Source organism: Loxodonta africana, chromosome 4, assembly GCF_030014295.1.
Source record: "Loxodonta africana isolate mLoxAfr1 chromosome 4, mLoxAfr1.hap2, whole genome shotgun sequence".
Classification (NCBI taxonomy): Eukaryota; Metazoa; Chordata; class Mammalia; order Proboscidea; family Elephantidae; genus Loxodonta; species Loxodonta africana.
The window spans coordinates 175,073,012-175,099,774 of NC_087345.1; the positions used below are offsets into that span (position 1 = coordinate 175,073,012).

The following is a 26,763-nucleotide window of genomic DNA, read 5'->3' on the forward strand; positions in this document are numbered from 1 at the left end:
TGGAGAGGTCAATCTGTAAACGACAAAAACATCAGAACAATAAAGGAGGGAATAAATGGTGTAGGTATAGAAGTTTCAGATAGAGAAGAAGTCAAGGCATTATCAAGTAATAAAAAATTGGTTTAAACTTAGGAAGATAGGAGTAAATTTCAAGGTAACCACAAAGAAAGTTAACAAACCTACTCATCAAATAAAGAAGAAAAACATAAAAGTCTCAATAAACACAAAATCTACAAAAATTAAAGAAATGAAAATAAAATCCACAAACAAAAGAAATTCAGCACAGAAGAGTAAGAGGAACAAAGAAAATGTCAGCACAACAAAAAAAGCAGTACAAAATGACAGCAATAAACTATCAGTAATCACACTGAAGGTGCACCCATAAAAAGACAGAGAGTAGTAGAATGGATAAAAAACAGGATCCATCAATATGCTGTCTACAAGAGACATATATTAGAAAACATGACATAATTATAAAAAAATCAAAGGATGGAAAAAAATGTATATCAGCAAATAAAAACCAAAAAAGAGTAGGAGTGACAATACTAATCTTAGATAAAATAGACTTTAAAACAAAATACACCATAAAAGACAAGGGAAGACATTATATAATGATTAAAGGGACAATCTGCAATGAGGCCATAGCCATACTAAATATCTATGCGCCCAAGGACAGGGCTCCAAAATACATAAAAGCAACTTTAAAAGCACCGAAAAGATACACTGACATTTCCACAATAATAGCAGGAAACTTCAGCACACCACTCTCGGTAAAGGGCAGAACATCTAGAAAGACATTCAAGAAAGATACAGAAGCCTAAAGGCTACAGTCAACCAACTTGACCTCATAGACATGAATAGAACACTCCACCCAACAGCAGCAGAGTACACATTCTTTTCCAAGGCACATGGAATGTTTTATAGAAACAGACCACACCTTAGTCCACAAAGCAATCCTCAACAAAATCCAAAACATTGAGGTAATCCAACACCATAAAAGTAGAAATTAATAACAGAAAGAGCAAGGGAAAAAATCAGAAGCATGGAAGCTGAATAACACCTTGCTTAAAAGCTACTGGGTAATAGAAGAAATCGAAGATGGAAACAAAAAATTCCTAGAATCAAATGAGAATGAAAACACATCATATGAAAACCTCTGGGACACAGCAAAGTCAGTGCTCAGAGGTCAATTTATAGCAATAAACACACATCAAAAAAGAAGAAAGGGACAAAAAGTGAACATTAGCTTTGCAACTTGAACAAATAGAGAACATCAAAAGAAGCCCACAGCCACCAGAAGAAAGGGAATAATAAAAATCAGAGCAGAAATAAATGAAATAGAGAATAGAAAAACAATAGAAAGAATCAACAAAACCAAAAGATGATTCTTTGAAAGGATCAACAAAATTGACAAACCATTGGCCAAAGTAACAAAAACAAAAAAACACAAGCAAGAAATGAAATGGGGGACATTACAACAGACCTAATGAATAAAATGGATCATTACAGAGCACTATGAAAAACTATACTCCAACAAATTCGAAAACCTAGAGGAAATGGACAGATTTCTACAAACACACTACCTACCTGAACTAATACAAACTGAGGACGAAAATCTGAACAAACACATAGCAAGAGAAGAGATTGAAAAGATGATTAAAAAAAAAAAAAAATCCCAACAACAAAAAAGTTCTGGCCCAGATAGCTTTACTGGAGAATTCTACCAAACATTCAGAGAAGAGATCTTACCAGTACTACTCAAACTACTTCAGAACGTAGAAAAGGAAAGGATACTTCCAAATTAATTCTATGAAGCCAGCATAACCCTGATGCTAAAATCAGGCAAAGACACCAGCAAAAAAAGAAAACTACAGACCATTAGGCATTCGACAAAGTTCAAACCCATTCCTGAAAAAAACTCCCAATTAAGTAAGAGACAGAAGGGAAATTCTTCAGCATAATTTTTTTTTTTATACAAAACACTGGTGGCATAGTGCTTAAGAGCTACAGCTGCTAACCAAAAGGCCGGCAGTTCGAATCCACCAGGCACTCCTCAGAAACTGTATGGGGCAGTTCTACTCCTTCCTATAGGGTCGCTGTGATTCGGAATTGACTCAATGGCAGTGGTTTTTTTTTTTTTTTTTTTAATACAAACCAACAGCCAACGTCTTTCTCAGTGGAGAGAGGCTGAAAACATCCCCCCTGAGAACAAGACCAAGACAAGGATGCCCTTTATCACCACTCATATTTAACATTGTGCTGGAAGTCCTAGCTAGAGCAGAAAGACAAGAAAAAGAAACAAAAGTCATCCAGATTGGTGAGGAAGAAGTAAAACTGTCCTTATTTGAGGATGATATGATAATATACATAGAGAACCCAAAGGACTTCATAAGAAAAGTACCGGAACTAATAGAAGGATTTCAGCAGAGTAGTAGGATACAAGATCAACATTCAAAAATCCGTTGAATTCATATACACCAATAAAGAAAACAACAAAAAGGAAATCAGGAAAGCAATATGATTTACAATAACCCCTAAAAAAAAATAAAATACTTTGGAGTAAGTCTAATCAGGGATATAAAAGTCCTATATAAAGAAAACTACAAAACACTACTGCAAGAAACCAAATGAGACCTACATAAATGGAAAAACATACCATGCTCATGGATAGATAGACTCAGCATTGTGAAAATATCAATTATACCCAAAGCAGTCTCAACATACAATTCAGTACCGATCCAAATACCAAGAGCATTCCTTAAAGAGATAGAAAAGCTGATCATTAACTTTGTATGGAAAGGGAAGAGGCCCCGGATAAGTAAAGAGCTTTTAAGAAGAATAAAGTAGGAGGACTCGCACTACCTGACCTCAGAATCTGTGGTAGTCAGAACAACCTGGTACTGATACAATGACAGACACATTGACCAGTGGAACAGAATTGAGAACCCAGATGTAAATCCATCCGCCTGCAGTTACGTGAACTTTGACGAAGGTCCAAAGTCCATCAAATAAATTAATTTATTGTACTTTAAGGGAAAGTTTATAAGCCAAGTTGGTCTCTCATATAAAAAGTTATACACCCCTTGCTATGTACTCCTAGCTGCTCTCCCCCTAATGAGACAGTACATTCCTCCTCTCCTCCTTGTATTCCCCCTGTCCATTCAACCAGCTCCTGTCCCCCTCTTCCTTCTTGTCTCACCTCCAGACAAGAGTTGCCCAAATAGTCTCAAGTGTCTACTTGAGCCAAGAAACTCACTCCTCCCTCACCAGTATCATTATCTATCTTACAGTCCAGTCCAATCCCTGTCTGAATGGTTCCAGTCTTGTGCTAACAAAGGGTCCAGGACCATGACCTCCAGGGTCCCTCTAAGCTTGGTCTTTTTGAGATCCGCATCCCACTGCTCTCCCGCTCCGTCAGGGACTCTCTGTTCCCTATTAGGGCAGTCATCGGTGGTAGCCAGGCAACATCTAGTCCTTCTGGTTTCAGGCTGATGTAATCTCTGGTTTCTGTGGCCCTTTTTGTCTCTTGGGCTCATCTTTACTATATGTCTTTGATGTTCTTCATTCTCCTTTGATCCAGGTGTGTTGAGATCAATTGATGCATCTTAGATGGCCGCTTGTTGGTGTTTAAGACCCCAGATGCCTCTTACCAAAGTGGGATGCAGAATGTTTTCTTAATACATTTTGTTATGCCAGTTGACCTAGATGTCCCCTGAAACCGTGGTACCCAAACCCTTGTCCCTGCTACTCTGGCCTTTGAATCATTTGGTTCTATTCAGGGAACTCCTTTGCTTTCAGTTTAGTCCGGTTGTGCTGACCTCCCCTGTGTTGTGTGTTGTCTTTCCCTCCACCCAAAATAGTTTACTATGTAATTAGTGAATACTGCTCTCTCTCCCTCTCCACCCTTGTAGCCATCAAAACATATTTTCTTCTGTGTTTAAACTTTTTCTAGAGTTCTTATAATAATGGTCTTATACTATATTTGTCCTTTTGCGACTGACTAATTTCACTGGTTTTGGGTAATAGCTTCCAGATTCATCCATGTTATGAGATGTTCCACAGCGTCATCGTTGTTCTTAATCATTGTGTAGTATTCCATTATGTGAATATACGATAATTTATCCTTTCATCTGTTGATGGGTGCCTTGGTTGCTTCCATCTTTTTGCTGTTGTAAACGGTGCTGCAGTGAATGTGCATGTGCATATATGTGTTCGTGTGAAGGCTCTTATTTCTCTAGGATATATTCCAAGGAGTGGGATTGCTGGATTGTATGGTAGTTCTCTTTCCAGCTTTCTAAGGAAGCGCCAAATCGATTTCCAAAGTGGCTGTTCCATTTTACATTCCCACCAGCAGTGTATAAGTGTTCTAGTCTCACTACAACCTCGCCAACATTTATTATTTTGTGTTTTTTAGATTAATGCCAGCCCTGATTGGGTGAGATGGTATCTCACTGTAGTTTTGATTTACATTTCTCTAATGGCTGATGATCATGAGCATTTCCTCATGTAACTGTTAGCCACCTAAATGTTGTCTTTGGTGAAGTGTCTGTTCATATCCTTTACCCATTTTTTAATTGGGTTATTTGTCTTTTTATTGTTGAGTTTTTGCAGTACTTTGTAGATTTTAGAGATCAGACACTGATTGGAATGAAGACAGTCTTTTTAACAAATGGTGCTGGCAAAACTGGACATTCATCTGTAAAAAAATGAAACAGGACCCATACCTCACACCATACACAAAGGCTAATTCAAAATGGATCAAAGACCTAAATATAAAATGGAAAACTATAATGATCATAGAAGAAAAAATAATGTCAACTCTAGAGGCCTTAATACATGGCATATATAGCATACAAACCATAACTAACAATACATAAACACTGGAAGACAAGCTAGGTAACTGGGATCTTCTAAAGATTAGAGACATATGCTTATCAAAAGACTTTACCAAAAGAGCAAAAAGAGAACCTACAGACTGGGAAAAAAATTTTGGCTATGACAAATCCAGCAAAGGTCTAATCTCTGAATTCTGTAGGAAAATCCAACACCTCTACAACAAAAAGACAATACAGTTGAAAAGTGAGCAAAGGATAGGAACAGATAGAAGACTTTCAGGCAGCTAACAGACACATGAGGAAGTGCTCGAGATCACTAGCCATTGTTGTTGTTTTTGTTGTTGTTAGGTGCCATCGAGTTGATTCTGACTCATAGTGACCCTACAGGACACAGTAGAAATGCCCCATATGGTTTCCAAGGAGCCGTTGGTGGATTTGAACTGTTGACCTTTTGTTTAACAGCCATGCTCTTAACCACTACACCACCAGGGCTCTCAGTAGCCACTAGAGAAATGCAAATCAAAACTACAGTGAGATATCATCTAATCCAGGCATTACTGACATGAATCAAAAAAAAAAAAAAAAAAAGAGAAAATAACAACTGTTGGAGAGGTTATGGGAAGCTTGGAACACTTATGACTGCTGGTGGGAATATAAAATAGCACAACCATTTTGGAAGAAGATACGGTGGTTCCTTAAAAAGCTAGAAATAGAAATACCATGTGATCCAGCAACCCCACTACTAGGAATGCATCTTAGAGAAATAAGAGCCGTCACATGGATAGACATAAGTGCATCCATATTCGTTGCAGCATTATTCACAATCGCAAAAAGATAAAAACAACATAAGTGCCTGTCAACTGATGAATGGATAAACAAACTATGGCAAATACACATAATGGAATACTACGCAACAATGAATCTGAGAAACATCTAAAACATGGATGAATCTGGAGGGCATTATGCTGAGTGAAATAAGTCAATTAGAAAAGGTCAAATACTGTATGAAACCAGTATTATAAAAACTCATGGAAAGATTTACACACGGAAACAAACAATCTTTTATGCTTATAAGGGAGGGGTGGGGAGGAAAAATTAACTAACTAGGCAACAGATAGGTGGAAAGTGTGGTGAAGGGTAAGACAATACACAATACTGGGGAAGGCCGCACAACTTGACCAAGGCAAGATCATGGAAGCTTCACAGACACATCAAAACTCCACGAGGTACCGAATTACTGGGCTGACAACGTCTGGGGACGATGGTCTCGGGAGACATCTAGCTCAATTGGCATAACATAGTTAATAAAGAAAATGATCTACATCCTGCTTTGGTGAGTAGTGTTTAGGGTCTTAAAAGCTTGTGAGCAGCCATCTAAGATGCTGCACTGGTCCCACCCCATCTGGAGCAGGGGAGAATTAGGAAACCCAAAAGCACAGGGAAAAATTAGTCCAAAAACTAATGGACCACGACTACCACAGCCTCCACCAGACTGAGTCCAGTACAACTAGATGGTGCCTGGGTACCACCACTAACTGCCCTGACAGGGATCACTATAGAAAGTCCTGGACAGAGATGGAGAAAAATGTAGAACAGATTTCTAACTTATAAGAAAAGACCAGACTTACTGGTCTGACAGAGACTGGAGAAACCCTGAGAGTTGGCCCCCATACTTCCTTTTAACTGAGTACTGAAGTCACTCCTGAGGTTTACCCTTCAGCCAAAGAGTAGACAGGCCCATAAAACAAAACGGAGCTAAATGGGCACACCAGCTCAGGGGCAAGGATGTGAAAGTAGGATGTGATTGATAGTAATGCTGGTAATGGGGAACCCAAGGTCAAAAAGAGGAGAGTGTTGACATGTTGTGGAGTTGGCAACCAATGTCACAAAATAGTATATGTATTAATTGTTTAATGAGAAGCTAATTTGCTCTGTAAACCTTCATCTAAAGTACAATAATAAAAAATGAAAATTTTAAGATCTATCCTGAAGTGCAGCGCTGTCAGTGATAGGATAATATCCATAAACCTACAAGGAAAACCAATTAATACGAGCATCATTCATATTTATGTTCCAACCGCTAATGCAAAAGATGAAGAAATTGAAGATTTTTGCAAACTTCTGCTGTCTGAAATGGATCAAACATCCAGTCAAGATGCATTGATAATTAATGGTGATCGGAATGTGAAAGTTGGAAACAAAGTGGAAGGACCTATAGCTGGAAAATATCCCTTGCTGACAGAAACAACACAGGAGGTCACTTGATAGACTTTTGCGAGACCAACAACTTCTTCATGGCAAACACCTTTTCGCAACAACATAAATTCAAACTCTATGTGTGGACCTCACTGGATGGAATATACAGGAATCAAATTGACTACATCTGTGGAAAGAGACGATAGAATAGCTCAATATCATCAGTCAGAAAAAGGCCAGGGTCTGACTGTGAAACAGACCATCAATTGCTCACATGCAAGTTCAAGCTGAAGCTTAAGAAAATTAAAACAAGTCCACGACAGACAAAATACAGCTTTGAGTATATCTGACTTGAATTTGAAGACATCTCAAAAATAAATTTGATGCATTCAATATTAATGAGTGAAGACCAGAATAGTTGTGGCAAGACATACATGAAGAAAGCAAGAAGTCACTAAAAAGACAGGAAAGAAAAGGCCAGAATGGATGTCAGAAGAGACTCTGACACTTGCTCATGAATGTAGAGCAGCTAACGCAAATGAAAGAAATAAACTAAAAGAGCTAAACAGAAAATTCCAAAGGCAGCTTGAGAAGACAAAGTAAAAGTATTGTAATGAATTGTGCAAAGACTCGGAGTTAGAAAACCAAAAGGGAAGAACACGCTCAGCATTTCTCAAGCTGAAAGAACTGAAGAAAAAATACAAGGTTCAATTTGCAGTAGTTGAGGATTCTATGGGTAAAATACTGAACAACACAGGAAGCATCAAAAGAAGATTGAAGGAGTACACAGAGTACCAAAAAAAGAATTGCTCAATGTTCAGGCATTTCAGGAGGTAGCATATGATCAAGAACGGATGGTACTGAAAGAAGAAGTCGAAGCTGCACTGAAGACATTGGCAAAAGACAAGCCTTCAGGAATTGACAGAATACCGACTGAGACATTTCAACAAACGGCTGCAGCACTAGAAGTGCTCACTCTTCTGTGCCAAGAAATTTAAAAGTCAGCTACCTGGCCAACGAACTGGAAGAGATCCATAATTTGTGCCAATTCCAAAGAAAGGTGATCCAACAGAATGCAGAAATTTTCAAATAATATATTAATATCACACCCAAGTAAAATTTTGCTGAAGATAATTCAAAAGAGGTTGCAGCAGTACATTGTCAGGGAACTGTCAAATCAAGCTGGATTTAGAAGAGGACATGGAACAAGGGCTATCATTGCTGATGTCAGATGGATCTTGGCTGAAAGCAGAGAATACCCGAAAGATGTTTACTTGTGTTTTATTGACTATGAAAAGGTATTTGACTGTGTGAATCATAACAAATTATGAATAACATTGCAGAGTGGGAATTCCAGAACACTTAATTGTGCTCATGAGGAACCTGTATATATACCAAGATGTAGTCGTTGGAACAGAACAAGAGGATACTGCGTGGTTTAAAATCAGGAAAGGTGTGCGACAGGGTTGTATCCGCTTACCACGCTATTCTATCTTTATGTTGAGCAAATAATCCAAGAAGCCAAACTATATGAAGAATGTAGCATCAAGACTGGAGGAAGGCTCATTAACAACCTGCATTATGCAGATGAGACAACCTTGCTTGCTGAAAGTGAAGAAGACTTGAAGCACTTACTGATGCACATCAAACACTACAGCCTTCGGTATAGATTACACCTCCACATAAATAAAACAAAAATCCTCACAACTGAACCAATAAGCAATGCTATGATTAACAGAGAAAAGATTGAAATTGTAAAGGATTTCATTTTGCTTGGACCCATAATCAACTCCCATGGAAGCAGCAGTCAAGAAATCAAATGATGTATTGCACTGGGAAAATCTGCTGCAAAAGACCCCTTTAGAGTGTTGAAAAGCAAAGATGTCCCTTTGAGGACTGAGGTGCGCCTGACCCAAGCCATATTTTCAATGCCTTATGTGCGTGCAAAAGCTGGGCAATGAATGAGGGAGACTGAAGAAGAATTGATGCCTTTGAATTATGATGTTGGCAAAGAATATTGAAGATACCATGAACTGCCAGAAGAATGAACAAGCCTGTCTTGGAAAAAGTACAGCCAGAGTGCTTCTTGGAAGTGAGGATGGCGAGACTTTGTCTCATGTACTTTGAATATATTATCAGGCGGGACCAGTCCCTGAAGAAAGACATCATGCTTGGCACAGTAGAGGGTCAGTGAAAAAGAGGAAAACCCTGAATGAGATGAATTGACACACTGGCTGCAACAATGAGCTCATACATAGGAGTGGTTGTGAGGATTGTGCGGAACTGAGCAGTATTTTGTTCTTTTATACGCAGAGCCACGATGAATTACAGCTGACTCAACAGCACTTAACAACAACAACAGCATAAATTAGCAGCATATTTCTTTATGAAAAATGTTATCAACATTTTTTGAGAATATGGAAGTGCCTGAAGGATGGTCCCCATCTTTAGGAATCCCAGTATGGGGATAGGGAATGGATATGTAAAATAAGAAAGTAAGTGTGATATGATGCATTATTATCAGAAAGTAGCAATGTTGTGCTATAATTGCTCACAAAAGAGAATGTCTTCCTGGAGAATTTGTAAAGACTTTACAGGAGAGGATTTTAGGTTTGGTGAAACTTAGGATATATAGGAGTTGGGGGCACAGGGACAAGAGTTGAGGCTTTGGAAGTAAAAAGGGCTTTATTGTGAAAAGCCTATTTGCCATGTTAAGGAATTTGCACCCTATTTTCCATATCAGAGGGGAGGACAATTTGGGTGCATTGTCTTTCTGTTAGGTGTTGGGTAGCCAGCAACATCTAACAGTAGAGAATTGGTGTGAATGGGGTTTTTCCTTCTTTCATGACAACATAAGTTTTTAGGAAGGTACCTGGCAGCAGGGTAGAGGACTGAAGGGGTTAATGGCAATTCTGTAATTTTCTTCTTTTCTATCACAGTGTTTATAAAAGAAGTACTCATGCTTTGTGTGCTTATGCATTTTCAATATGTTACATTTCACAGTTGCAGTATGGTGACAGTAAAGACAATCCTTTGAAGTATTGGCTTTATAAAGAAGAAGGCGAAAGACGACATAGGAAACAAAAAGAACAAGATCGAGAGAAGAAACATCGAGAAAAAAGCAGCACAAGGGAAAAAAGGGAAAAAATTCCAAAAGAAAAAAGTAATTCGTTTTCTGACAAGGAAGGGGAAAAAAGACATAAAGAAAAACGACATAAAGAAGGTGTCCATTTTGATGAAGAGAGGCACCGAAGTAGCCTGGATAAAAAAGAGAGGTCATCGAAAGAAGAGCATAAGAAAAGGGACTCCAAGGTATTATTTTTTGACAACTTCATTACCTTTATATTCATCCTAATATCAGTACTTTTAGAGAAAAAATATCTAAATGCTTCCAGATAATATGAAGATTTGTTGTCTAAAAGTAGTAACCTTGGTAAAAACATGATTTAAGTTTGCGTAAAATTATCAGTATAGAGAAATTACTGATCTTCTAAGAAACATAAAGTCAAATCTTACCACATTGTAAGTGTATTTTTAATAGATATTTGGAAATCTAAACAGATATTTGAAAAGGAAGCTGATATCTTTTAAAAGTAGAAATTAAGTAGAATGATTTAGAAAAGCAATGGGCATTTCATCCAGAATTCATAGTATAGTTTTGCAAAAAAATGAAATAACACAGAACAAAAATATAAAGCTGTGGATTGTAAAGGGTCTAATTTTCCTCTCACATATATTGATTTAATTACTGTAATTGGTTAATATTATCCTGTTATCGTTGTTGTTTTCAGTTGCCTTTGATTCAAGCTCTGACTCACGGCGACCTGTGTGTAACAACAGAACATTGCCTGGTCCTGTACTAAAGATTATGCCAAAGATTCATTTTAATAGCTTCTGTTCTAATATATATACCTCTTGCTATTCTGTTTTACAGAATCTGAAGCTAATGCTGTTTTATTGTTATATTTCTTAGTTAATGTTTCCTTTCAGTCAGAAGTTAAATTTCTTCACAGTATCAGGTGGTGTGTGGAGGCTCAGGGAAGCTCCTGACCTCCTTGGAGCAAAGATCGTGGGAAGCCCAGCCAAGGCCCATGACCTCTGATTCACTGGTGCTCTGTCCACTAAAGTATGCATACATTTATTTTAGGATCTAAAAGCCATTTAATTAAAAACAGGAACATTGAAATTGAGACAACATTTGTGTTAAAATATCTTGAAAAATACTCATTTGAGATTGCTGCTGCTTTAGTGACCATCTTAGTTTTCTCTTTGCACAGCCAAGTATCACCAGGCAGAGTCCTCTGCCTGTAACCTCTGATGCTGTTACCCCAACGCCTTTCTTTACAGCTATACTGATATCCCTGCCCCATCACCTGCAGCTCGCTTCCCTTCTTTTAGTGCAGAACATTGGCCATGTTTTTAATATTTATAAGACAGTACCAGTTTTGCTACCTACATATATGGTATCTACGGATACTATGGAAACCCTGGTGGCGTAGTGGTTAAGTGCTATGGCTATTAACCAAAGGGTTGGCAGTTCGAATCCACCAGGTGCTCCTTGGAAACTCTATGGGGCAGTTCTACTCTGTCCTATAGGGTCACTATGAGTTGGAATCTACTCGACGGCACTGAGTTTGGTTTGGTTTCTGGGTTATGGATACCATAACGAAGGATACCATAAAGAATCTTAGGGATTTTCCCTTTAATCAGCCACACTGAATATTTATATTCCCAACCCAAGCGCCTGCTGTCAAGAAACTGAATGAAGAGATAGTTAAAAATGAGATTCTAAAAGACAGGTATTCATTCTTCTTGTTTTTCTAGTTCTTTCCCTAGAACAATTTTTTTTTTTCAGTTTCCAGCATTTTATTATGAACATTTTCAGACACAGCAAAATTGACAGCTTGACAGTGAACACCAGTGTACTGAGCGCCTAGATTCTACCAATAACACTTTATTACACTTGCTTTATCACATTCCCTAGATCAAATTTGCTTACTAGAAACCACATGATGGGGTCACAGTAGTGTAGTTCCCCTGAGAAATGACCTCTCTGAGACATGCCTTAATATGTACCTTTGGCTTTTTTTTGAGGATGAGTAAGAGAAACTGCCCGAGGAAGAACATTATTCTGCCTTTTTGTAAAACTACTTCCTTTACCAATGCTCCCTACATAAGGATTAACATAATAATTAGTCCCAGGAAAAAAGGTTGTTCTTATGAACTGACAAACTTCCTGTTGTAGACTATTTGTTCATATTTGTTCAGTGGCTGCTATGTGCCAGGCACTGTCCTAGGTGCTAAGGATACATCTGTGAATAACACCATAGTTTGTATATGCTCACAGTGCTTCTCTTTCATTGGAGGAGGTGTACAATAAAGACACAAATACAAATATAATATCAGGAGTGATAAGTGGGCATTGTATAACTGCGTTTTTCTTTGCATTGGCTTTCAGGTACTCAAAACATACTTTTCAATTCAGTTACTATGTCAGCCTAGCGTTGGATATAATTATCTCTAAGATGACCATAAAGTACAAGAGGGCAATATTAACAATTATGCCAGGACAACAGATATAAACTGGAACTATTCTCAGGAAACCAGGAATTATATTCTCCTCAACTATCTCTCCCTTTCTCTATATGAATTTTTATTAGTGTCTTAAACCAATCTTTTTTTTTTTTAATTTTTATTGTGCTTTAAGTGAAAGTTTACAAATCAAGTCAGTCTCCCACTCAAAAACTCATATACACCTTGCTACATACTCCCAATTGTTCTCCCCCTAATGAGACAGCCCGCTCCCTCTCTCTACTCACTCTTTTCGTGTCCATTTCACCAGCTTCTAACCCCCTCTCATCTCCCCTCCAGGCACGAGATGCTGACTTAGTCTCAAGTGTCCACCTGATCCAGGAAGCTCATTCCTCACCAGCATCCCTCTTCAACCCGTTGTCCAGTCCAATCTCTGTCTGAAGAGTTGGCTTTGGGAATGGTTCCTGTCCTGGGCCAACAGAAGGTCTGGGGACCATGACCATCAGGGTCCTTCTAGTCTCAGTCAGACCATTAAGTCTGGTCTTTTTATGAGAATTTGGGGTCTGCATCCTACTGCTCTCCTGCTCCCTCAGGGGTTCTCTGTTGTGTTCCCTGTCAGGGCAGTCATGGGTTGTAGCCAGGCACCATCTAGCTCTTCTGGTCTCAGGCTGATGTAGTCTCTGGTTTATATGGCCCTTTCTGCTCTCTATATGATTTTTTGATCTATTGTTTTAAATTATAACTATGTCTTTTATTGTAAGCCTCCTTTACCTTTCAGTTAGAGGTAGATAAGCTGATTAAGTATAATAAATATGATAACAAAGTATTCTTTTGTATGTTTCTGGCCCATGAATTCTTTACAGCAGAATCTAATGACTTCTTCACTTTCTTATCCGATCTGCTGCACTTTTATCCTTTTAAATATTGAGTCATACTCCTTTCTCCTCCTTGGAGTAAAACCCATTGCCGTTGAGTTGATCCAAACTCATAGAGAACCTATAGGACAGAGTAGAGCTGCCCCATAGGGTTCCCAAGGCTGTAGTCCTTATGGAAGCAGACCACCACGTCTTTCTCCCGTGGAGCCACTGGTGGGTTTCTACTGCTGACCTTTAGTTAGCAGCCAGGCCCTTAACCACTCTGCTACCAGGGCTCCTTTCTCCTTGGAGTAGTAACTTCAAATATCTCTTGTAAATATCTACTTCTAGCTGCAGACTCTTTTAACCAGAAGTTTAATGCTAAGGGGCGGTGTGATACAGTGGCAAGAACACAGAGTTGGACTCCAAAGTGCAGAGTCGATGTTCTAGCGTTGCCATTTACTAGCCATTTAGGAGTTAACAGTGTTACCTGCCTCCCTGAATATTGTAGGAATTGAGATAATGGAGGTAAAAGCACTGTATAATTTCTGGTTATCACACCTGGATCCTCAAGTCCAGCATGTCCAACCAGTGTTACCATGTGTGAAGCCCCCTCAATGCATGCCTCCTCTTCTTCCCTTCACTCCATTCTCACAATTCCCCATCACCTAGGTTTAAAATCTTATCATTGGCTTGACTGATTTTTTTCCTTCTTCCTTGTATCTGATTAGCCATTAAATCATATTTTTTTTCCTACCTAGTACTACTGATTTCATTCTTTTTCCATTTCAATCCATTTTCTGAATGCTAGATTATTCTTTCTGCTAAACATATGATTATGCATAATTAGAATCATGTTGCTATTTCTTCTTTATTTTGGGAAATACTTTTTAATACTAGGATATTCAAATATATCTGGTATTCTGATATGGACATAAAAGCCACCGTTGCCATCGAGTCGATTCCGACCCATAGCGACCCTATAGGACAGAGTAGAACTGCCCCATAGAGATTCCAAGGAGCGCCTGGTGGCTGACCTTTTTGATTAGCAGCCGTAGCACTTAACCACTATGCCACCAGGGTTTCCTTATATGGACATGACCTCATTTATTTAACAAGTCATTGAATGTTTGAACATTCATGTTAACATTTTGATAAATTATTCTGTGATGAACAGAATAAAAGTCTTAATACATGACTTTGATTATTTTCTAAGAATAATTTCTTAGAACTTAGAGGTCAAAGCAAGTGTTTGAATATTTTCTCACTATTCTTAAGGCTTTTGATGCATATTGCCCTCCAGACTGGCCTTTCTTAGTTGATAATTTAGTCCTGCCATTCTGCTCTGCATTTCTTAGGGATCAATTTCAAGGTCTTAGATTTCAAGACCTTTTGTAAACTGTCTCTATCGTAGCTAAACATATTTTTTCCCCTTTACTCTCCCCGATGACTTTTATCTGATCAGTGAATGGCCTCACATCCACTGCTGACTTCATGTTGTCTCTCTTTTCAAACAATCCACCTAAAAAATTCATTTAAAATTTAGTAGTTTCAATTTTATTTTTAAAGATTCGCTGAATTCATGAGAAGAGTGTTTAAAATGTTTATTTCTATAGGGGCACTGTCACGTGAAAATGTATAATTTTAAACAGTTCAGGAAACCAGTCAGATTTCATTATAAGCAATAGGTTATGTGAAATTGATGATTTTAAATTTCTTTAACTTACTGAAGTGATATATAATCATCCTTTTTTAGTATACCTTTATTTATCTCCTTTACATTATCTAATGTACTAAAAGTATCTGGTGAAAATAATTATTTTAAAAGATACTTGCAGTATAAATATTGTTGTTAAATTTTGAATCTGTTTTACAGAGTTTACTAATTATGATTAATTTGTTATGATATACTAATTAATGGTTATGTTATTTTTTTGTTTGATAGAATGGTGATCACAGAAGTCGAAGTTCTAATTCAAAAAGAGATGGAGCTAGCAGCCAGTAAGGAATATAAAATTTTTGGTTGAATATTATGTATAACACAGTTCTCATAGAGGCCTTTAAAGATTTTTTTTTCATATTGGGTCCAATTATACTAAGCAAGAATAAATCATAGACACATTTCATTTTCTCTAGATATAATCCTTCCAAATTATATTTTAGGTATATTAGGGGAGCTTGGAAACTTGTGACAAATTACTAGTCCTATTTTGCCTATTTTATATTTGTTCATATGAAGTTAGAGAATCAAGACTCATTTGTTTGGGAGTCTCATAAAGGGTAAGCAGTGGTTACCTCCTCTGTAATATATGAAAAGCTTAAAATATTAAAGCATCTTCAAGTGAACAGTTTAGCTCCTTTTTCCTGTCATGAGCAAATTCATATGCTTCACGTAAGCTAAAGATATATTGGAGTCACTGGGTGGTGCAAATGGTTAATACTCTTGGCAGCTATCCAAAAGATGGGAGGTTTCAGTCTACCCAGAGGTGCCTTGGAAGAAAGTCCTGGCTATCTGCTTCTGAAAAATCAGCCATTGAAACCCCATGGAGCAGTTCTAGTCTGACACACATGGGGGTTGCTATGAGTTAGAATTGAATTGACGGTACCTGGTTTTTGGTTTTTCAAAGATAGATATGCCACCAAATTCCCTGTTGCCCGATATTTGTAAATTGTGAGAACAAATAAAAGAATGTTTACTTTTGGCAACCGGGCCCTGTAGAGTCATAGTGAAAGCAAGGGTGTTGGTCTCAGTCTTGGTTAGAATTTTGTCTCTGCCTCTGAGTTGCGATATTGGGTAGCCTCTCAAAGCTTGTTTCTTCTTCAGTAAAGCTATGGCAGTAATACCTATTTTATGTGAGTTTTTGTGAAGATTATAGACTAAAATAAGAGTTCGTGTATAAGCTCTATTTTGTATATAAATTCTAGATTTTAATTTGTTCTCTACAGGAACCACGTGGTAATTTTCTTTACAGATTAAGAAAACTCAAGTTAAATGCTTTGCCCAAATTTTTACAAATAGAACAGAGCTAGCACTTAAACCTGGGCATTTAAATTCCTAGATTTTGTATTGCAAACCTGCTAGAATGCACAAGAAAGCTTTACTCAATTCTGCCTGTCTTTTAAATTATCTGTTATATTGAATCAGTATGAATGTTAAGTTCTAAAAATTGACACTAAATTTGGAAGTTTGAAAGCCTTTATTTTAGATCCTGACCAACATAGAAAATCTGTTGAGAAAAATAGAAGATTCTTTGAGATAAATTTTCCTTTTGGAAATACAAATATTGTTATATTAAACAAATAGTACTTGGGATCAGCTAAGAAAACTATAGGAATTTTCTAGAACTCTCGTAAGGATATAAATTCAAACATATACAAAAGTTTTTTAAAAACACATAGATTTTTTATCTTTTACTGAAGGTATTTACTATTTTGAATTACTGCTGAAAGTAAAAATACTAGGAATACTTTTAGTATTCATAGTTCTGATAAAACATGCTTTAAAAGTTTGCCAGCTTAACAGCAGTTCTTGATCATATCAAAATATTGTTAAGAACTGTATCTGAGTTGCAATGTTTTGTTTTTTAAATTTTTTCATTTAAGAGTGAATTTTGATTTTGATCATGTTTACTTTCTAGGCATGCAGAGATTTTAGCAAGGAATAATGAAAAAGATAAAGAGTCAAGAAGAAAGGTAAGGTAATTTACATTGAGAATATATTGATTTCAGTATGCAATAGGGCTACCCGTGTATCTCAGTTTGGGTTTTCCTTGAAAGCAGAGCCTGAGATAAGGACTGGATTGAAGATGGTTTATTTGAGTGGTGGTCCCAAGAAGGCACACAGGAGGCATACTTTATATTAAAACATCCAAATAGATTGAAAGTAAAGGGATGGAAAAAGGTAAGCCATCAAATAGTAACTGTAGAACTGTAGTGGCTGTACGAATATCAGACAAAATAGATGTTGAGACAAAAAGTGTTACTAGAGACAAGGATATTTCATAATGATAAAAGAATTAATTCAACAGGAAGATATAAGAACTATAAATGAATATGTGCATAATAACAGAGCCCCAAAATACTGGAAGCAAAAACCGACTAAAGGGAGAAACAGACAATTCAATAGTAATAGAGACTTCAGTACCTTACTTTCAGTAATGGATTAGAACAACAACATTTTACACTAACAAATCAGACAATGTAGATGAAAGTGACAAGTTTTGAGAAAGACATAAATTACCAAAACTGACTCAGGAAGAAGTAAACCCATTGCCATCAAGTCAATTCTGACTCATGGCTACCCTCCAGGACAAAGTAGAATTGCCCCATAGGGTTTTCCAGGAGTGGCTGGTGGTTTGGAACTGCTGACCTTTGATTAACAGCCAAGCTCTTAACCACTGTGCCACTAGGAAGACCTATAATAAGTAAAGAAAATTCGTGAGTAATTAAAAATCTTCCCACAAAGAAAAGCCCAGGTTTAGATGCCTTCACTAGCAAATGCTGTGAAACACATTACTGATACTATTACACATTTATAAGCCTATTCCTTACATAATTATTTCATGTTTTAAATTACCTGGTGTATATTTTTTGTGCATAATGAGTATCAAAATGTATACTGCTTTCTTCATTGATGAATCATTTTTCTACAGTTTTCATTTTCTATATAATCATAATTACCATCAGAATAATCTTCGTAATAATTATTTAATAAATACAAAATAGTATAATGTAGAGTTATGGTATAAATTATTGAAGCATTTATCTATGTTTTTATTTCTAGATTTTTTTGTTGCTGTCATTATAATGTAGCAAGCATAATTTGGCTTCTATTGAATTATTTCTGAAGAATTATTTTTTTGTTAATTATCTGAAAAATCATGACTGAGATAATCATCTTTAATATTTTGGTGCCAAATTTTTATGTATCTCTTTATTCCATATGCATACACACAAATACACATTTTATATAAATTAGATCATATGACATATGTTGTTCTGGTGTGCATACCTCTTATTCACTAAATTTTGCGGGTGTGTGGAGGGCTTATTAACTAGCTAATTATTATCATCCCCCTACCACAGAGAAAAAAGTTAGCCCTATGTATCATTTTTTTCATGTGATCTTTTATAATCATGTACTGACATACATAATTGGCAGTTTTGGATGCGTTTTTTTTTTTTTTTTAAACAGACACACGCATCATGCAGCATATTGTTTTTCCCAACTCATTGTGGCATTCCCTCCAGTTCAAATGATATGAATCTACCTCATCTTTTTTTAGTAGTAAATTTCTTGAAGTGGAATTATTAGATGAAAGTATGTAGATTTTTCTTTGTTTTACTCATATCTCCCAATTCTTTCCTAAGCTCTGTACCAGCATTGTTCACTAGAAATATAATGTGAACCACAGTTGTGGTATTAAATTTGTAGTCACTTTTAAAAAAGTAAAAAGCAACATAAAATTAATTTTAATGTCTTATTAATTCAATATATCTAAAATATTATCATTCCAACATGTACTCAATATAAAAAATTATCAGGGAGATAATTTGCATTCTTTTTTTCACTGGAAGAGCATACTATGTGACAAGCTTTTCCTTTGGAAAATTCCAGAAGTGATTTTGAAAGGTATTTGACAGCCATGGTTCAGCTTATGAATTGGTTACATGTTGTACAGCATCAACATTGAATTAGGTACAGAATGACAATGCAACTCATCTTGGTTCAGTTCTTTAACATTTATGGAGATCCTGCAATGTGCCAGAATAATTTTCTGAACATGTGAATAACTATGGTATATCTGGGAAAATATTTTTATATTCACTCTGAGAATTTTACTTTCTTTATTATTTTATCACCAGTTTTATATACTGAATAATTTTGGTTAGCATCTTCCAGAGTGTAATGTCGTACTAATATCAGGGATAATAATAGCTAATGTTTATTGGGCTGTTCCTATGTCAGACGCAGTGATAAGTGCTTTATGTGTGTATCTTGTTAAATCTTCTCATTGGTACTATGAAGTAGGTACTGGCATTGTCCCTATTTTTTCAGAGGAGAAAACCAAGGCACAGAGAGGTTAAGTTACTTGCCCTGAGTTACACAGTCCATAAGCCACAGAGCCAGGACCCAAATCCCAGTGTTTTGACTTGAAAGTCTGTGCCCCTACCTACTGAGTAGCTTTTCCTTTACTGGAGTTACTGGGATGACATTCTGTGGAGCCTCTATTTTTCATGTGTTTATTTGCTGATTGTGGCTGTGCTCTGTCACTTTAGCACAGCCGTGAAGAAGGGTCATCAGCGTGGAAGTTGGCTCAGAGGCACAGAAGTGAAGAAAATGTGGTAAGGAAGATATATATTTTTTATTTTGGTGAACATATCTAAATATATGCTTTCATTCATGTTTCCTTGCTTTCATAGTACCATTTTATTAGGGTAATTATTATTCCTTTTGGACACTTGAACATTAATATGAAGAGAAAGAAAAGATTTTAAAACAAAATTTGAATTCTCACCTGTTTGGAAGTCCTAGGTCATACAGAAGACAGTCTTGGTTATGGGTGGTAGAAGATAACTGGTTTAATGTGCACAGCGTCAAATGCCATAGCCCTTTTCTTCATCGAAGAGAGGAGAAACTTTTGCAAAGAATTTTGCAGGGAAGAGGTTTGGGTTGAATGAGTAGCCAGTCTTCTCTGCATTGCCAGTCTTCTATTGCATTGCCGTTTGAATTTAAATTGAAGAAGGTGGGAGGGGGTATGGGGGAAACTAAATAGAGAAATCACAAAGGATTCATGCATGTCATTATCAGTGAGAAATATAAAAGATAAAATATTTTTCCGAAATATATGCCAGATCTGAGAGATCAAGGAAATGTCACTGTTCTCTTATAAGGGAGAAACATTGGTAATAGGCAACTTGGAAGAGATGCCGATATTTTAATGTTCTTTTCCAAACCTATAATCAGTAAAGAAGAATAAACGCTAATGGCACTTGTGGGGTAAAGGATCTAGTTCTACCCTAAGTAAGGTGACCTTTGTCCTTGGCTCTTAAGAAATAACTCTTGGAATAACTGGAGTACCTTGTTCTGAGACTTCCAGGCCACCCCTGAGAATTTGTGCTGGCAAGTGGGGGATGGTCAGACTTACCTGGGAGCTTGATATCAACTAACTACAGGAGGCATGATTTAACCTGTGATGTAGGACTGGCCAATAAAAGCGCAGAACACTAAGGCTCAGAGAGCCTTCTGGTTGGTAAGCACATCTTGTCTCAGGAGGGAAGTGTATCCCTTGGGACATGGAAGCCCAAACTTTGTCCTATGTGTCTCTTTGTTTGCATCCTTTTTGGCTACAATAAATCTATAGTCGTAAGTATGGTATGCTCTCCATGAGTTCTGTGAGTTGTTCCAGTGAATTATCGAATCCAAATGGACAGTGGGAGTCAGCATGTCAGAAAGTAAGGGTGTTGTGTGGACTCCTGAGCTTGTGGTTGACGTCCCGAAGGGGTAGTGGGAAATCAGCCCTGAATTGGTGGCTAGCAGGTTAGAAGGTTGGAGTATTGTATGGACTTGTCAAACTCACAGCTGGCATCTGCCCATCTGACAGTCTGAAGGATAGTGTCCTTTTAACTTGTGAACCCTGATCTAACTCTGGGGGCTAAGGTCAGAGAGAGTGCCATGAGGGAGACTGGTGATGAGGGTGGAGAAGTGGGAATATGGTGACTGAATGAGTCTCCACCTTTGGGGGGATTGGATTCATGCTGACCCTTAACACACAGCTCTGTAGGAGAAATGATTGAGCTCTCTAGTAATGGCACTATCTTGTAATTGTTTTGTCTGACTCCCAATTTGTTTCTAGTTCTGCAAAGAAAGCCTGTCCTATACCCCACTGTGTTCTCATCACCAAGCTGAGTGCCTGGCACACACTAGGCATTCGGTAAATACATATTTGCTGAGTGAATGATTTGTAACTTCTGAATCCTGGCTAAGCATAGGGTGTGATGAACTGTCACTGGAGTCATAGTGAATTTGAATATGAACAAGCAGCTGTGATGCTATTGGTTGTTTAAAAGTCCTGTACAACATTTTTTTTTCTTATCAATAAGTAGGCATTGTATTTTTTGATGCATTAAATACAGTGTGTCATTCAGAGTAACATACAATGTGTTTATTTGACAGTGTGCTAGAACAATCTTTTTATGGGGCAGCTTTTTCTGTAACGTATTTTTTCAGTGTACAACCCCCTGCCATGGCAATTAAGTATCACTAATAATCATTTCACTCCTGTAGGTATATATCTCTCTCTCCTAGCAACAATTCGTATCTAGAAAGTTAGAACTGAATATCCAGGTGTAAGGAACAATTAGACGTCTTTGTGGCATAATTATTTACTTTTATAGCATTGTTTACTTCACTGCCTTTTACTAGGTTGCCACCTCTTGGAAACTGTATGGGGCAGTTCTATTCTGTCCTATAATAAGGTTGCTGTGAGTTGGAATCGACTCAGTGGCAGTGGGTCTTAGGAATAAAAGGTTACACTTCAAATTGGCAAATTGCAAAACTGAGTGCTTAATAGACCTCATTTCTGAGCTCTACGTTTGCTTGCATATCCTTGTCCTCCTGAATGTTCCACTCTTATCACACTCAGTATACCTAAGCCACACTGACTTATTCTCTCCCTGAATTTTCCCTCCCTCCTGTATCCCCATATTGGTGAATGGCACTGATAAGTAGCCAGTTTTTATACCTGAAAACCTTGGGAGCCATTTTCCTTCTCATACTTAAGTCCAAGTCTCTATCTTTGACTTGGATTCTTACAGTGGCCTCTTCATTAAGCCCTGGTTCCTAGTCTTGCCTCCTCTATACCCCAAATCCATCTTGCCCACTGGCACCAGAAGGATCCCTCTTACAGGCATGTTTAATGGTCCTCCATCACTTCCAGGATAAAACTTGAAGCTTGTTTGACTACTGCGTGATGTGTTTGGACTGTCTACTGTATGTGATGAGAACCTACTTAGGTTTTTAAAACAGGAACTCTGAGCTCTCTGTGAATTGAAACGGATGAGAGGTAAGGAACACAGTTGGGATAGTGAATGCCTGGACCAAAGCAGTGACAGTAAGGATGGGGAGAAGTGAAGGAGCTTAGGAAAGATGCTGGAGTGGAATTCTCAGATGGGAACGAGTGGGGGAAGAGTCCAAGAGGATACCTGCATTTCTGGATGATATAATCTATTGAAATAAGATATGAAAGAGCAGATATGGGTAGGTGGAGGAACAGATTGAGGGAAAATATGAGTGTTCCCAACATATAGGTATTTGATTTCTGGTACCCTCTCAACCTAGAAACCTGGAATGTGTGTCTGTTCTATCTTCCTGGCAAAACTCTTATTCATCCCCTAAGACCCAGACCAACAACATTTCCTTCAGATTATCTATAAACCTTCCCCAAACCTTCAAAACATGATTGAGCACATCCCCCGTTGTGCCACTACTGGATTTAGTGCATTCTTCTATTTTTATCCCCAGGTTATAGATGATAAAATTCAGTCTCAGAATGATGAAGTGATTAGTCCAAGAGCACACTGATATAAGCAACAAAGTCAGAATTTGAGCAGCTTGTCTTTGTGCAAAGTCTGTGCACTAAACCACTATGTAGTGCTTCCTTTCCTAAGTAAAAGGAAAAGGACATGGATGAGTAAAATCTTCAAAACGTAAGACCTCTTAATTGATTGTTTAGGAATTTGAAATTTGTGATAATTCAGATAGGACTGGCATTTACACTTTAGCAGGCTTTTTTTCATATCTGGTCTTAACAGTGTGAACAAGATGAGCATCAGCCAGTGGGGAATATATTCATGGATAAGAAATGATATGTGTGGAGGGATTGCTAGAAGTTTGGAATTTGTTTGTATAACATTTCTTTTTTTTTTAAGCCATAAGAATTATAAAAAACCCATTGCCTTCAAGTCGATCCAGACTCATAGTGACCCTTTAGGACAGAGTAGAACTGCCTCGTAGGGTTTCCAAGGATCCTCTGGTGGATTCAAACTGTCAACATTTTGGTTAGCAGCCATACTCTTAACCACTATGCCGCCAGGGTTTCCATAATGTTTCCTGCAAAAGGATGTATTTATTAGCCTTTTTTTCATTTTGGTCATGCTTATAAATTAGCAGGTTTTTTATTTTATCTTATTTTTATATAAGAATTTGGGTTGTGTTATGTTAGTTTAATATTTAATTTTTTTCATTGGTAACATCAAATGAATCTAAGAAAACATATATATTTTTCTACCCTATTTGCATGATTCAAATTTATGTTTTAATTTTTTTGTTATATGTTTGATTTTTACCTCCAGGAAACTGAAAAGGAAGATATTGATTTAGAAAATGTTGGAGCTGATGAATATACATCCAGTTTTGAAGATGATTTTGAGGTATGTATAAAAATTAGTTTTTTTCTCAGCTTAAAAATTATTTATTCTAAAATCAGTTTATATATAGGAATTTAATAGCTTTCTTTCCTCTTTTTATTACTCTCAATATTCAATATCTGTTTGATTTATATATAGCTTTTACCTGTAAAAACCTTGCTGTGCTTCTACCCATGTTTAACAATATGATAGATTTATATTTAAATGATTTTATATTTTCACCCATTTTTAAGTACTCTACATTCAAACATACATATATATAAAAAACAAATATGTTTACACATTATTACTAATAGCTCTTAGTGTAATTCTTATTGTATAACTCATTTTTAGAGAAAAATGCAGCAGTTTATGTAGATTTATAATTTAAAGACATTAAAATCAGTGAACTATAAAAATCTTAGCCATAATGAAGACTTTGTCTGTTTTAAATTATAAACTGTAATGTTCACTACTATATGACTCAACAGCAACGAGTTTTTGTTTTTTTTATATGATTACTTAAACTCAATTTTTCTGAAAGTGTTCCAAACATGTTGCTATTCTTTATAGGACTATGAAGATGATTTTGAGATTTGTGATGGAGATGACGATGATAGCAATAATGAATATGAATTAAAAGAAAAAATTGAAGAACTTCCTCCAGCCAGCAAAAAGGAAATACAAGAAATTCAAAAAGCCATTAATGCAGAAAATGAAAGGATTAGTGAATTATCTTTGAAACAGTTCCAGAAACAAGGTCGAATGGAATATGAAGGGGAATCAAGGACAGGTATATAACTAAATACTAATCATATGTCCACGCTCTTAGGAAGCTGTGGACACTAAAATCTTGTAGACATTTGCTGCAGACAGAATTAATCTAATTAATCAGGTGAATAAATGAGAATCTTGTATATTCATGGTGGTGCTTTGTATCTAATACATTCAAGGCACTCAATAAATATTAATCATTGGTTTGTCATAGATTATTTTGTATATAAAAATGAGTTGTGTTTAGCTTTTCTGATCTGCTCCTACGGGTAACTATGAGTATTTGTCATTGTTGTTGTTGTTAGGTGCCATTGAGTTGAGTCCAACTCATAGTGACCCCATGTGACAGAGTAGAACCGCCCCATAGGGTTTTCTAGGCTGTAATCTTTACAGAAGGCTGTGCTTCTTTACAGAAGCAGATTGCCAGGTCTTTCTCCTGTGTAGCTGCTAGGTGGGTTTGAATCACTAATCTTTTGGTTAGCAGCCAAGTGCTTAACCGTTGGATCACCAGGGCTCCTTTTGTCATTCCAGAAGGAGTTATGTAGCCTATCAACAATCCTAAGTGCTCAGTAATGTTCATTTTTACCTCTGTTGTTCGTCTCTTGCTTAGTCTCAGAGTGTGACCTCATTGAGTTTCCATAAAGGAGTAGTCATTGTTGGCAGTCGGAAGGTCAGAAATGTGAAGGCAGCAGATAAGAGTACCTCTTGAGACAGGTTAATAGTACCAAATGGGACAGCATTTTCTTAAAGATTTAAAATATAGCCAACAAAGTGTGTTATAATGAATAAATAAATAAATAAATAAATACTTGTAACTAAATCCTTTGCCAGGGATTTTCTTTATGGAATTAGAAGTGTTTTTGCTCAAGAAAATCTTGGCATCTAGATGCAATGAAGTTACTTGTATGAATAGGAGTAAATCTTTTAAAATCACTTAAAGGGAAAACTATGACAATTTGATTAAAAAATTATTGTTAGATGCCATCAAGTTGGTTCCAACTCATAGAGACCCAATGTACAACAAAACGAAACACTGCCTGGTCCTACGCCACCCTCACAATCATTGCCGTGTTTGAGCCCACTGTTGTAGCCGCTGTGTCAATCCGTCTCGCTGAGGGTCTTCCTCTTTTTCACAGACCCTCTACTTTACCAAGCATGATGTTGTCCAGGGACTAGTCCCTCCTGATAACATGTCCAAAGCACTCTGACTATACCGCTTCCAAGACAGATTTGTTTGTTCTTCTGGCAGTCATTGGTATATTCAATATTCTTCGCCGACACCATAATTCAAAAACATCAATTCTTCAGCCTTCCTCAGTCAAGCCAGATTAAAAATATCTGCCTTAGGTCAGATGCACCTTAGTCCTCAAAGTGACATCAATAAAAAAAATTAGCACTAAAAAATAGCACTAAAGGTAAAATAGCTGCAATATTAAAAATAGTAAATAATATAGTATATTAAAATAAATCATCTAGTAGAATATCAGCCATTAAAGATTATAATTGTTATAATAGTTATGTTAGTTATAACTATTAGTAATTACAGTTACTAATTAATGTAATAATACAACTGAAGGTTTGACAAAATGATTATTACCCTCATATTTTGTGCCTGCTACAGAAATAACAAAACATAGCTGGGGAGTATCGATGCATGGAATATTGTTTAAATTTATAGCTGAGAAAACTTCTTTTGAGCCAAGCTATTTCACTGCTTAATAGCAAAGGGCACAGGGAGGTTCTGTGTGCCTCCAATAAATAGAATTTACATGACAACATTCAAAGCTAGCCTGTTCTTGAGTTGCTGAGAAGTTTGCAATTTTTTTTTTTTTTAATTTTTAATTTTACTTCAGATGAAAGGTTACAGGGCAAACTAGTTTCTCATTAACAGTTAATACACATTGTTTTGTGACATTGTTTTGCCAACCCCACGACCTGTGAACACCCTCCCCTTCTTAACCTTGGATTCCCTGCTACCAGCTTTCCTGTACCCTCCTGCATTCTGTTCCTTGCCCCTGGGCTGGAGTGCCCATTTAGTATTGTTCTGCTTTATGGGCCTCCCTAATCTTTGTCTGAAAGGTGAACCTCAGGAATGACTCATTACTGAGCTATAAGGGTGTTGGGGGGCCATACACTTAGGGTTTCTCCAGTCCCTGTCAGACCAG

At 36.9% G+C, this 26,763-nt stretch overlaps 1 protein-coding gene across 2 annotated transcripts in view; it reads left to right on the forward strand.

The window, feature by feature from the left end:
• Positions 1 to 26,763, forward strand: part of DYNC2I1 (dynein 2 intermediate chain 1) — a 189,366-nt gene that overhangs the window by 20,114 nt on the left and 142,489 nt on the right. For both annotated transcript variants that reach the window (XM_003410524.4, XM_064285057.1), the window contains exons 5-10: positions 10,035 to 10,343; positions 15,363 to 15,418; positions 17,056 to 17,110; positions 19,697 to 19,762; positions 23,771 to 23,848; positions 24,398 to 24,617. In XM_003410524.4, coding sequence (XP_003410572.2) covers positions 10,035 to 10,343; positions 15,363 to 15,418; positions 17,056 to 17,110; positions 19,697 to 19,762; positions 23,771 to 23,848; positions 24,398 to 24,617 — 784 coding nt within the window. The remainder of the gene's footprint in view (positions 1 to 10,034; positions 10,344 to 15,362; positions 15,419 to 17,055; positions 17,111 to 19,696; positions 19,763 to 23,770; positions 23,849 to 24,397; positions 24,618 to 26,763) is intronic.